This window comes from Pongo abelii, chromosome 2 (genome assembly GCF_028885655.2).
Source record: "Pongo abelii isolate AG06213 chromosome 2, NHGRI_mPonAbe1-v2.0_pri, whole genome shotgun sequence".
In the NCBI taxonomy this organism is placed as follows: Eukaryota; Metazoa; Chordata; class Mammalia; order Primates; family Hominidae; genus Pongo; species Pongo abelii.
The window spans coordinates 146,405,156-146,419,640 of NC_085928.1; the positions used below are offsets into that span (position 1 = coordinate 146,405,156).

The 14,485-nt window shown below is 36.6% G+C and overlaps 1 protein-coding gene across 6 annotated transcripts in view; it reads left to right on the top strand.

Annotated features, from left to right (window-relative positions):
• The window catches only part of NCK1 (NCK adaptor protein 1), a 101,791-nt gene that overhangs the window by 68,374 nt on the left and 18,932 nt on the right, over positions 1-14,485 (top strand). For 5 of the 6 annotated variants that reach the window (XM_009239343.4, XM_009239344.3, XM_009239345.3 and 2 more), the window contains exon 2: positions 7,847-8,090. In XM_009239343.4, the coding sequence (XP_009237618.1) occupies positions 7,865-8,090 (226 nt within the window). In that variant the 5' untranslated portion in view covers positions 7,847-7,864. 6 annotated transcript variants of the gene reach the window in all.

Consider the following 14,485-nt stretch of genomic DNA (forward strand, 5'->3'; position numbering starts at 1 on the left):
TTAATTGGTAAATACTCTTACTAATGAAACAACTAATGAAACAGATCCCTCCACTGGGAAAACAAAAAATTACAGCCTAGTCAGAAATAAAGGCTACTTAAAAATTAAGCTTTTTTTTCTTTTTTTCTAAAATAGTGTAGGTCAAATAAAATTCCATCTACTTCTGTCCACTTTTGGAAATATCACTTTGAAATCATCCCCAATATGAGAAGGCACAAAATAATGACAAAGGCAAAAGTACTGTGCATAGCACAATTCATTGACTTATTCACTCAACAAATGTTTATTGAGTAGTTAGTGGAGACTAGGAGACAGAGCCAAGGAATGAGAATAAAGAAAGATAAGCAAAAAGTTTACTCTTAAAAAAACCTCAACTATAATTCTGTTTCTTTGACAGACTTATAAATGTCTTAGATACATAAGACTTTACTGTCTATAAATGTTAGGCATTATAAAATATTACTTATTACCCCTCTGAACTACAATAAACTGATCCAAGATCAGTATCATCATCCTGTAATCTGAAGATTATTACATTTTATCTAAAGAAGCCATTATGTGACTACAAAAGCAAGAGCAATAATCTTGCTAAATTATGAGCAATTAGATATAAACCACCAATTATGAAAACATGTAGCATAATGAATTTAATGTCATAATTAACACAGCAAACATGTAAGTACATTAATTGATCTAAGTCTTATATACTATATGGGAATTAAACATAAATGGCCTTATAGTTGATTGTAATCATATTTTTAAATTTCTAAAAAATTGTGGTAAAAACAAATGTTATGAACTGAATTTTGTCCCTTCAAAAATGCACACATTGAAGTCCTAACCCCCAGTAGTTCATAATGTGACTATATTTGGATATAGTGTCTTTAAAGAGGTAACTGAGGTAAAATGAGGTCGTTAAGATGGACCTTAATCCATTATGACTCCTCTTCCTGGTTCACCTGGCTAGAAATATTGGCATTAAGTACATTCACATTCTTGTACAACCATCTATTTCCAGAATAATCTTCATCTTGCAAAACTTAAACTCTATACCCATTAAACAATAACTCCCCTGTATATAGATAGCCAAACTACCAATCATGTATGAGAGAACAAAATAACTTTCAGATACGCATTTTAAAAAATTTAATTCCAATATATTCTTAACTCAGGAAACAACTAGAGGACGTGCTCCAGCAAAATGAAGGCTAAAGCAAGAAAAAGTAAGACATAGGATCTAGGAAGCAGAGGAACTGTGGGCAGTAGTTCCAATATTGGTTTCATTTTCTAAACTTTTGCTGTGGTATTTGCATCTTTGCTTTATTCAGGGATGTGTGGGGCTTGAGTGGTGTTTATATTGTACTTCATTTCTTAGTGCCTTTGTGATGCTTCTTTGAATATTCCATGCATGTCCAATTTGGGAGAGCCCAGTACTTGTGTTGGTCCATAACTAGAATTATAGATGTCGAAGATAAACTGGACACTAGTTAAAATGGTAAGGACAGATTTTATTCAGTTACTATTGCAGTAGGGAAGAGAGTCCAGTGTGAACTCAACTCATTTTTGCCAAAACGAAAGGGGAAGAGACTTTTTAAAGGTTGAGTATGCTAAGGGAAAGACACTGCTAAGGGAAAGACAGATGGTTTGTTTTGTTTTTGTTTTTGTTTTTGTTTTGAGACAGAGTCTGTCTCTGTCACCAGGCTGGAGTGCAGTGGCGTGATCTCAGCTCACTGCAATCTCCACCTCCCAGACTCAAGCAATTCCCCTGCCTCAGTCTCCTAAGTAGCTGGGACTACAGGCACGCACCACCACACCTGGCTAATTTTTTTGTATTTTAGTAGAGACGGGGTTTCACCATGTTGGCCAGGATGGTCTCAATCTCCTGACCTCGTGATCTGCCTGGCTTGGCCTCCCAAAGTGGTGGGATTACAGGCGTGAGCCACCGTGCCCGGCCACTGAGTGGTTTTTAAGGGCAATAGGTGGTCCATGTGAATAGGCCATCTGGGTTTGTTATTGGCATTTATCTGGAAGAGAAACAAACTTATATTTATGACAGGAGGCAGTGGTGCAAGTTAGGCCCACCAATGTTTGGCCCTTACCCTCTCGCCAGGGACTGGGAACAAAAGTGAAAATTATCTTTTTGATTGTTTGCATTTCAAAGAGGTAGTTCTTAGGTCCTTGGGAAGATAGTTCTTGATGGTAGAAGATTTAAGTCACAAACGGACAGAGAAAGGATTTATAATTTCAAGCTTTCTAAGGTAACTGCTCTAAATGGGGGTTCAGGCGACCATCTGCCTATCACCAGGTTTTGGCTGGAACAAACAGTAAATTCTGGCCGTGCAGAACCTTTTCAGGTAAGGAACTTTATGGAGTTGGAGTCATTATTCTAGGATATGGGGAAAAGATATGAACAAGTAGTTTACACAGAAAAACAAATGCAAATGTCCCTTAAATATGGGAAAACAAATCACTGTAATAAGAGAAATACAAAGTACAACTCTGAAATACTGTTTCTCCCCTATTAGATTGGCAAAAATCCAAAAGATTGACAACATAGTTTGTTGGCAAGGCTGTAGGGAAATAATCACTGATATATTGTGTTAGGAATTTTGAAAAATAGTTTATGAATACAGAATTTAGCAATATCTCACAAAATTATACAAACTTTAGCTGTAACTCAACATTCTTCTATGATTCCAACCCAAAGGTACACTAACAGAAAATCAAAATGACATGTATATGAGGTTGTTCATTGCAGCACTATTTAATCCCAGAAAATTAGAAACAACCTATTGACCATCAGTAAGGTCTAGTTGAAGAAAGTGCTACTTACATAATGATGAAGCACTCTGCAATTGTTAGAAGTAGTAGATATATTAGTAAAGGAAGTCTCATATGCTGCTGTGGAGTGATCTTAAGGATAGATTGTTAAACTGAAAATGAAAAGATTCAGACAATATAGTCTATGCCTGTGTGTATGTGTGTGTGTGCGTGCCTGCGTGCATGTGTGTGTGTATGTTTTGTTGTGGGGGTAGATAAAAATTAGAATTTTCAATTTTCTTATATATTTTTCTTGAATACTTTCCTTAAATTATTTTAAAAAAATAGAAACATAAACCCAAACAAATAAATGGCTGTCCAGGCCGGGCACGGTGGCTCACGCCTGTAATCCCAGCACTTTGGGAGGCCGAGGCAGGCGGATCATGAGGTCAGGAGATCGAGACCATCCTGGCTAACACAGTGAAACCCCATCTCTACTAAAAATACAAAAAAATTAACTGGGCATGGTGGCGGGCGCCTGTAGTCCCAGCTACTCGGGAGGCTGAGGCAGGAGAATGCCATGAACCTGGGAGGCGGAGCTTGCAGTGAGCCAAGATCGCGCCACTGCACTCCAGCCTGGGTGACAGTGCAGTGCGAGACTCCGTCTCAAAAAGAAAAATAAAATAAATAAATAAATAAATAAATAAATGGCTGTCCAGTGGGGTGAATGGGAGAGGGGAGAGAAAAGAGAAGGTATGGAAGAAGACCTCTCTAAATGTTTTAAATATGTTTGATATTTAAGCATATTTAATGTTTAAACATTCATATAAATAATATTAAACATAATGTTTAAACATGTTTGATATTTAAACATCTACCTTGCTTGATAGTTTAACTTTTAGAACCATCCAAATGTTTTACATAATTATGAAACAATTACATTTTAAAAAGGGAAAATAAAGTGATCTTCAAAAAATGAAAACAAGTGAGCCTAACTCTACATCCAGTTGGTGTCATAACCACACAGAAGTATATATTCTACCTTTTCTGTAAGGTTTTATGTTTTAGGGTAATAGAACCATTAGGCAAAATTTTCCTTTGAGAATAATCGCAGTTTCTGAAAGCAGGTAGAACTAGCACATCATCATTTTTGAAATAGTTGATCTAGGCAGTGATCATCAGTGGCAGGTAAAACCATTGGGTAGAGGTTTGATGGGGGAGCTTTATAATAATGGATAAATCAGTTCAGTGGTACAAATCTACCATTCAGTCTTAACATCACAGAAAATGGTTCAGGCAGACATAATGTGCCTCCTAATAAATGGCAATAACAAGTACACAAGAATACTTAACGAATTATTCTTGCAACAATGACAAAACAACCTAGAAAAAGTAAAGCCTCTAGAAATAATTACCAGTTTATAGGAGATAGTGGGGATAGAGGAACACCATGAAAATACACACTAGCCAAATTCACAGTGTGGGAAATGCTACAGGACAAGTGAAGCCAGCTTCTTAAATAAATGACATAGAGTGGGGAAAGAGAACGGTGTCAGAGACTTAAAACATGTTAGCTTAAGTGCAATATATCGACTTAGTTTGGATCCCAGTTCACACCAACTGTAAGAATGTTTAAAAAAATATACTTAGCAAAAATTGAATATTAGCATTAGATGAAATAAGTGTTGCAGGAGTTCTTAATGAAGAAACACCTTTTCAAAATGAGCTTTTGAAAATATACTGATAATTTAATTTTAGTATAATTGACTTATTTGCAATCTTATATATTTTTATGCATCAGAAACATTGTGCGTAGAGAGAGGTTCTATGTTTCACCACACTGCCGTAAGGCAGGAGGAGGGGAGGTGCATGGCTTAACCCATTTGTGCCTAGTGTTCCATTATTGGAACGCTAAGCTTGTGAGAATTATTTATATCATGCTCAAGGTCATCACCAAGGTCTGATTTTTCACACACACAAAAAATTGCAACCTCCGGCATATATGGGTTAAAAAGGGAAAAAGGTCAAGAGCCCTTGATTTGTTCATTTTCGAGGGGTATGGGTTTTTAATCTGTTAGTACTTAGTGAAATCATGGGTTTCCAGTTCCCCCACCAAAAATTAGGGGGATAGCTGAACCACAAGGCATAATATCGATAAAGTTGGGTGATAGGTATAGGATTCATTATACTATTCTCTTCTATAAATGTTGAAAAGTGCCATAATTATAAAACTTAAAAGCATTATATAAATTTTTAGTTATTATACCAGTAATGTAGTGGAATGCTATTTTTATACATTCTGGGGAGCACTAGATAATATTGGTGATACTTTTGTCACCCTGATAGGTAAAGTATGGTCTTTCAGTTTAGTTTTCATTTCTTTAATTATAAAGATATTCAGGATCTTTTGAATATTTTTTGACTATTTGTGTTTTCTCTTTCAGTTTTTACTTGAATTAAACTTTTTATTTTGAGATCATTATAGATCCACATGCAATTCTGAGAAACTTTAGAACTTACTGTGAGATCCAGTGTATGCTTTCCTCCAGTGGCAATACATCTGGCAGAAGTATAGTACAATATCACAAGAATATTACAAGATTTCTTCATATTGTCCTTTTATAGTCATACTTACTTGCCTCCTATTCCTGCTGCCCCGTTAACCCTGGCAACTACTAATCTGTTTCTAATTTCCATATTTTGTCATTTGAGAGTGTTATATAAATGGAGTCATATAGTTAACCTTTGAGATTGGCTTTTTTCACTGAGCAATTATAATTCCCTGGAGATTCATCCAGGTTTTGTGTATCAATTGTTGTTTTTGGTATGAACGTACCAGTTTGTTTAATTATTTGCCTGTTGAAGGACATCTGGTTGGTTTCCGGTTTTTGACTGTTAGAAATAAAGTTGCTGTTAACATTCATGTAAAATGTGAGCATAAGTCTTCATTTCTCTGGGATAAATACCCAGGGGTGCAGTTGCTAGCTTATATGGTAGTTACATGTTTAGTTTTATGAGAAACTGTCAGACAGTTTTGCAGAGTATCTGTACCATTTTACATTCGCATCAGCAGTGTACGCGTGATCCAATTTCAACTTACCCTTGTCAGTATTTGGTATTACCACTCTTAGCCATTCTGACAAGTGTGTGTAGTGACATCTCAATGTGGTTTTAATTTGCATTTCCTTAATAGCTAATGATGATGAATACCTTTTCATCTGCTTATTTGCCATCTGTAAATCTTCAATGAATGCCTCTTCATGTTTTTTTGCTCATTTTCTAGTTGGATTTGTTTTTCCAATGTTTCTTTAACTTTTCTAACTGTTAAGATAGATACTCAGTTCATTAATTTATTTTTAGCTCTTTTTTAAATTTTATTTTAAATTTTATTATTATTATTTTTTTTTGATACAGAGTCTCGCTCTGCGGCCCAGGCTGGAGTGCAGTGGCGTGATCTCGGCTCACTGCAAGCCCCGCCTCCTGGGTTCAAGCCATTCTCCTGCCTCGGCCTCCCAAGTAGCTGGGACTACAGGCACCCACCACCACGCCTGGCTAATTTTTTTGTATTTTTAGTAGAGACAGGGTTTCACCATGTTAGCCAGGATGGTCTCGATCTCCTGAACTTGTGATTCACCCGACTCGGCCTCCTAAAGTGCTGGGATTACAGGCATGAGCCACCGCGCCCAGCCGCTCTTTTTATTTTTTAATGTTACTGTTTAAAACTAAAAATCTGTCTATGTACACTCCTCTTGCTGCATCCCACAGAGTTTGATGTATAGTTTTTAAAATTATTTACTTCTAAGTATTTTCAAAATTCAGTATGATTTCTTCTTAGATTCATTAGTTTTTAGAAGTTTCCAAACATAATGTGGTATTTCAAAAGTTATCTTTTTGTTACTGTCGTTGGAGAATATGGTTGTAGGATATCAGTTACGTGAACATTGAGACATTCTTTATGGCCTGGCTTTTGATTGATTTTTGTATGTGTTTCATTTGTATTCTATTTGGAAGCAATATTCTGTATATGTCTATTAAATCAGACTTACTGGTTGTGATATCAGTTCTTCTCTAGCCTTAATAATGTATTTATTTATTTATTTATTTTTTTGAGACCAAGTCTGGCTCTGTCACCCAGGCCTGGAGTGCAGTGGGACAATCTTGGCTAACTCCGCCTCCCGGGTTCAAGGGATTCTCTTGCCTCAGCCTCCTGAGTAGCTGGGATTCCAAGTGCGCACCGCCATACCTGGCTAATTTTTCTATTTTTAGTAGAGATGGGGTTTCACCATGTTGGCCAGGCTGGTCTTGAATTCCTGACCTGAGGTGATCCACCAGCCTCGGCCTCCCAAAGTGCTGGGATTACAGGTGTGAGCCACCAGGCCCGGCCGTTTTTATTTCTTTGTTTTATTACTCTGATAATATGTTAAAAATTGTCCTCTGTGGTAATGGGTTTGTCAAGTTCTCCTTGTGGTTCTCTCAACATATTTTGGAACTATCTTGTTATTAGGTACATAAAAGTTTAGATACTATAATTGAATAGAACATTTTTCATTGGGTAGTGAACTTTATTGCTAGTAATGGTTTTTGCCCTCTAAGTTTTGTTTGATACTAATAGAGCAACACCAGTCTCTTTATTGATTGGTTGATTGATTGAGACAGATTCTCCCTCTGTTGCCAGGCTGGAGTGCAGTGGTGCGATATCGGCTCGCTGCAACCTTCGCCTCCCAGGTTCAAGCGATTCCCATGCCTCAGCCTCCTGAGTAGCTGGGACTACGGGTGTGCACCATCACGCCCAGCTAATTTTTGTATTTTAGTACAGATGGGGTTTCACCATGTTGGCCAAGCTGGTCTCGAACTCAACCTCAAGTGATCTGCCTGCCTTGGCCTCCCAAAGTGCTGGGATTACAGGCATGAGCCACCGCGCACGGCCACACAGTCTCTTTAAATTACTATTTGCCTCATGTATTTTTTTCCATATTTTTTACTTTTCATCTTTATGTCTTTAGATTTTTAGGTGTGTCTCTTTTGAAAAGCATGTGAACTAATACTACCTCAACCTTACATAAAAATATTTTCCATGTGTTTACAGTGCTGAAGCTGCTGAAAGATGGCAGAAGAAGTGGTGGTAGTAGCCAAATTTGATTATGTAGCCCAACAAGAACAAGAGTTGGACATCAAGAAGAATGAGAGATTATGGCTTCTGGATGATTCTAAGTCCTGGTGGCGAGTTCGAAATTCCATGAATAAAACAGGTTTTGTGCCTTCTAACTATGTGGAAAGGAAAAACAGTGCTCGGAAAGCGTCTATTGTAAAAAACCTAAAGGATACCTTAGGTAAGATTTTTTTTATTAAAAGAAAATCAACTTTGTTTTAAATGAAACCTGCAACTTAGTTCTTTGTACATAATTCTGGCAGCAGTGTGCATAATTGACTTGAAAAGGCAAGGGCTAGGTAAGTTTGACTCATAGCAGGTGGTCAACCCAGAAGACCAATGAAGGTCATAAGCGTTAACATGCAGTTTCTGTAAATCTAGGCCCACGCTCCAAGTCAAGGCAGAGTGGTGCCAATGAGTAGAACTGTCACCTTCTAGCAGGGGCTCTTTGAACCATGAATGACTGTTGGAGTTTAGACTTACAGGCAGAATTGCCTCTTTGGCACCAAGGCAACTTATGTACATGGCACATAATGAATTTTAACATCTAATGACCTTATGTTTTGAACTTCACTTAAAACCCTCCATTTTATTTTTCTATTTGATAAGAGAACTGTGGATCATTACTGTACATTAGCACCTACAGAGCTCTTTTCTATTTTGTTTCTCTTTTTCCCTTTATTTCTCCAAAGTTTTTGTTTTTTATTTTTACTGGCCCGCCATTAGGGCCTGAGACAGTGGAGCCCACTTCACACTGGACTTGGCTAAGCTGATAGGAAGGAAATATGCATGGGCAAGGAATGGCCTCTTCTTTAAAAAAAAAAAAAAAAAAAAAAAAAAAATTAAACTCTCCTTAGCTGACAGGAAGGAATTGGGAGGGACAGAATTTCATTTTTGGTGTTCAGGCAAACATGCTATTTGCGTAATTGTTCTTTGTCTGTATGTAGAAGAAAAGTACAATTTCTCCTTGTGCAGACAGTTTGGGAGCAATATAGCATGACTGACAAATATGAAATACTGTTGACTCACTACTTTACATTAGTTTTTATTTATTTTTTTTATGGTTTTATAGAGATGGAGTCTTGCTCTGTTGTCCAGGCCAAACTTGAACTCCTAGGCTCAAGCAACCCTCCCACCTCAGCTTCCTGAGTAGCTGGGACTACAGATGTTCACTACCATGCCCAGCTTAGTTTTTATTCTTATTCAACATTATTGTTATTCTAGAATGTTCTTCCAATTATCAATAAAATACAAATATTTAATGTTTTTAACCATTGTAAAACTGCAAAAACTAAAATATAGTACAATTTGGAGTAAGATATAAAGTAATGGATTATCAGTTTCTGAGATAAAAATATTTCCAGTGTTCTAAAGGTAATTAAGTAGATATAATGTGATGTTTAACTGCTGAGGTAACTTTTTTTAATACTTTCAGGTTTTGCGATTAAGACCATGATTTTTAGTTTATCAACGGAAGACAAATCAGAAAGAGATTTTGCTTCAGTAGCAGAAGAGACCAGGGTTAGAATCAGGAATACTGGTTTTGTAAATACTGGACATTTATTTAAAGCATGATGATTAGAGATATTGGGAGAAATTAAGGTAATTTCTATCAAGAAAGTATGCCTCATAGTGATAAGTGCACAGGGTACTAAGACATACCCAGTTAGACTTTTTTGTTCCATTTTAAAAGGACACTGGTATCTTGGGATTAGAGTGAATGTGACAGTAATTAACAAAATATAGTGAAAAAACTAATATCATAGAGCAAAGGGGGGAAATATTCCAGTATTAGATATTACTGTATATAAATCTAAAATCCCACTTAGATATAATTTTTATTTGTTAATACTCCAGGATACCTTCCGTACTACAGTATTCTGATGTTATTGAGACAGTTTTATCAAGATTTTATCTCTATTTAAGTCTTAGGAAATCTCTGTTAACTTTATTACTATATTACAGTTATAGCTACCTATATTCCAGGGTGCTTGGAAACATTGTTTTGAGTTAGTGATCTGTAGTTAGCCTGTAAAGAGATATAAGTCCAGCTTTTACATTAGATAAACTTTTCTCTTTTCTCATAATTTCTGTATCCCTTTTTGGTAACTTAAATATCCAGTGTAATTAATGGATTTGTTTCACAATGGTTGTGCTGGTGGAGACATTGTTTGAAAGTTGAGAAGGAAAAGGAGAAAACAAAAGGATTAATGCATGAATATATTTTAACTATAAAAAAATATATGCTTTAAAGCATCTTCCAAAATAAGTCTGAATAATAAGGTCATATTTTTGGCCATGATTATTTACTTGTTATACAGGCTGTGTTATAATTTAGAGGAAAAAAAGTTTTGGAAAGAGAAGCCTCAGAAAAATTTTCTATTGCCTGGGTGTGGGCCAGGTCACATGGATTGGGTGTGGGAAGTTTCAGTGTTGCAGAACAGACCAGGAAGCTCACTGATAATTATCCTGAGCTGTGTTAACAAACTGACAGAACACGGAATTTTTACTCAAAATGGATTGGTTAAACGTCTTTAAAGATTTTTTCAGTAAGTTAATCTGTTTATTAAATCCATTGTTTTCTTGAAGTTGTGAATTAGATTTTTCTGCTTTTGTAAATTTAAAGGAAAACTCTTATTTGGTGGGTTTATGTAAGCTACTACATTATGTTTATGTAATATAAACCAAATGATTGGTGATAATATCCAAAAATTGTAGTTTCGACTTGGTAAGTAAAATAATTTTAAAATGTTTTAGCATGAATGTTTAACAAGTAGAGAAAGGATATAAATGGTTTGAGTTTGATGCAATTCTAATTCAGTAATTTTCAACTTAGCACAGACATTTGAAGTTAATTAAATAAATTGTAAACATTAAAAACATTAGAAAAAAAGGATTAGGTGAACAAATTTCTTCATCCTCAACTTTGGAATTAACATTTTTTTTTTTTTTAACTACTTCTTACTTTTTTTAGCGGAACAGTATAAAGGTAATCTTTAATAAAAACACTAGTAAGGAGAATATTTTTATTTAATCAATGTAGTATTGCTAGAAATTGATGTTTTGATGAATGTGAGATTTGATATTTTGATAGGAGTTATGAGAACAGCTGTACAACCAAGAGGAAAATAGTTAATTCTTGACTGTTATTGAGTTTGGGTCATGAAGTAATACTAATAGTAATTTATAAGAGCCTAATTCTGCTGGTTCTGCTGGTGGCCTCCTTATGATCTTATAGTGAACTTGATTTGATCTCCTTGAACATTTGCTTGGTGTTTCTAGAAAAATGAACAGAGGAATTATTATAGAAGTCTCTTATGCACAACAAGCCTAAGGAAACAAAGAGTAACCTGACAAGAGATTCCAGAGAAAAGGGCAAAAGAGAAAAGGAATAAGCACTTTGTTGAAAAGGAATGTTGTAATTGTAATGTGAAGACTCATTTGTTAGCTTTAGTGACTCCCTCTGGAATATGTCTCTTCCGTTTACTTTTTGGGGAGTTACTAAAATTTCAGATCTTTGCATTTTCATTTTTTGTGTAAGTTTTACCTTTGAAGAACTTACTTATTTGCTCATTCATTTGTTTATCAACACATTCTTATTGAGAGCCTACTCCAAGCCAGGCGGAAATCATAGGGTGAAAAACTAATACTGACTCTAGCAAATCTTACATTCTGGTGGAGAGATATATGATGATTGTGATTAATAATACAGTGGATTTCATATCTAGGTTTAGTCATCAGTGATGCTGACCATAAATCAACCAGAAATGACATAAAAAGAATCCATTGTGGCTAGGCGTGGCAACTCAAGCCTGTAATCTCTGCACTTTGGGAGGCCAAAGTGGGTGGATCACTTGAGGTCAGGAGTTTGAGACCAGCCTGGTCAACATGGTGAAACACTGTCTCTACTAAAAATGCAAAAATTAGCTGGGCGTGGTGGCAGGTGCCTGTAATCCCAGCTACTTGGGAAGCTGAGGCAGGAGAATCGCTTGAACCGAGAGGTGGAGGCTGCAGTGAGCCAAGATTGTGCCACTGCACTCCAGCCTGGGCGACAGAGCAAGACTCCATCTCAAAAAAAAAAAGAATCCATTGTATCCTTGATACAGTGATTCAATATATATCATCAATACAGTGGTAAAATTATTCTTTCTACTGAGTCTTAGGAAGTTGATAGTTAATGCATTTGCAGACTGGGAGTCAGGATTTGAAATTTGTAACCAAAATGTTTCTTTGCTCAATCCCTGCAGCAACCCCAAATTTTTATTTATTTTGCCAGGCAGTTTGTCAGAGTAGAGACAGGCTATTCATCTACTTCCTCCCTGAATGGGCTTATAAAGTAGAAGAAACAGAGTATTATGTGCTTTTTGTGTGGCAGCCAGAGTATCTTTGAAAACAAAAATTGTACAATGTTTTAAATAAAACAATAAAAAATAATTTATTTCATGTAGATGAAATGAACAGATGAACATACAAAAATTTAAATAAAAACCTGTAATGGAAGGAATACCATATATTTATATGTAATATTTCTTAGTTCTGTTTCCAGACATATCACTTACAAGCCACGTGGCCTGCAAAATATAACTGAACTTCTCTGATTTTCTGTTCCTTGTAAAAGAAAGAGTTGGGCAAGACTAAATGATCCTGGAAAGTCCCTTCTAACTCTAAAAGTCTTACATCCTGGTAAACAACTAAGCAGTCTTAGGTGTGTCATAGGAATTGAGCGAAAGCCATGAGTGAGAAATTGGTTTTGAAGAAGTAGAAACATGGGAACAGAATTGCAGTTCACTAAGGAATTAGAAGAAACAGGAAAACTTTCTTTGGTCCCATTCTCAACACTTACTCAGTGATACAGGTGAAGGAAAAACAACATGCTTAAACTAAGGAATACTGGAATCACTAACTAATAAGTACACTGGGTTCAGAAATATATTTGGAAACTAAAATCAAGATAGAAATAAACAAGATGAATAGGAACAGACAGTATTGTGAAACTCTACATTAAAATTTTTAAAGGAATTATATAGATTGGTGGGAACCTAGCCTGGCAGCAGCTTACATGAGTAAAAAACTTAGTAAGAGCTGCTGTGGTAATGTAGATACTAAAAGTCTCAACACAGTCCATGGTGACATTGATTCGAGTCTCAGAGGTGCTTAGGTGGAGGTATGCTCCCTTATGTGTGTGTTGGCCAAATAAAACATGATGTAATTAATCCACTTTTGATAGATATTCTTTAACAATGGTATTGAGAAACTTGGATGCTTCCAAATACTGGCATCCAGTATATCAAGGATTTGCAAACCAGGTCACATAAGGAATAGTTATGGGTACAAAGACTTGCCTCAGGGAGCACAGCTGTCATATGAAGAAGGAATGTTCACAGTGCTTAACCAGGTTCTTAAAAATTCTTGTGGAGTTTATAATGCATTGTTCTGGTTAAGAAACAGTGCTATAGGAAGAGAGAAGTAAAGACCAGTGGCTAGTGGTGAGGGAAAGATCAGAAATTATCTTTACACTTTTTTTTTTTTTTAAATTTAAGCAAAGCTAACAATAAAAAACTGCCTCAGAATGGTACACTTCCTCAGTGCTTAGATCTGAGCAGTTTCCTTCCAACTACAGCCAGGTCCAGCTATATAATGCAAGAATAAAGATTTAAGTAATTTTTTTTTTCTTGAGACAGTCTCACTCTGCCACCCAGGCTGGAGTGCACTGGTGCCATCTCAGCTCACTGCCACCTCTGTCTCTCAGGTTCAAACGATTCTCGTCCCTCAGCCTCCCAAGCAGCTGGGACTACAGGCGCATGCCACCACACCTGGCGAATGTTTTGTATTTTTAGTAGAGATGGGGTTTCCCCATGTTGGCCAGGCTGGTCTCGAACTCCTGGCCTCAAGTTATCTGCCTGCCTCAGACTCCCAGAGTGCTGGGATTGCATGCCTGAGCCACCTTGCCCAGCCAAGTTTAAGTAATTTTGAAAATTAAACACCAGAAGCACTAGAAGGTAGGAAAATAGTAACCACCATTGATGGAGTTCCTGCTATGTACTGTAAGTGTTTTACACATAGACTTTAAAAAAATTTTTACAAGCATTTTATGAATTTACTTTTTTACACACCACCATTGTACAAACAACGAGACTGGAGGGTTTTTTTTTAAACTTTTAGGGTTGGGGGTACATGTGAAGGTTTGTTACATAGGTAAATACATGTCATGGGGGTTTGTTGTTCATATTCTTTCTTTCTTTCTTTTTTCCGAGACCGAGTCTCACTCTGTTGCCCAGGTTGGAGTGCAGTGGTGTGATCTCGGCTCACTGCAATCTCTGCCTTCCAGGTTCAAGTGATTCTCCTGCCTCAGCCTCCCGAGTAGCTGGGATTACAGGTGCCTGCCACCACGCCTGGCTAATTTTTGTATTTTTAGTAGAGATGGGGTTTCACCATGTTGGCCAGGCTGGTCTCGAACTCCCAACCTCATGTAATCCATCCGCCTCGGTCTCCCAAAGTGCTGGGATTACAAGTGTGGACTACCACGCCCGTCCTGTTGTACATACTATTTCATCACCCAGGTATTAAGCCCAGTAT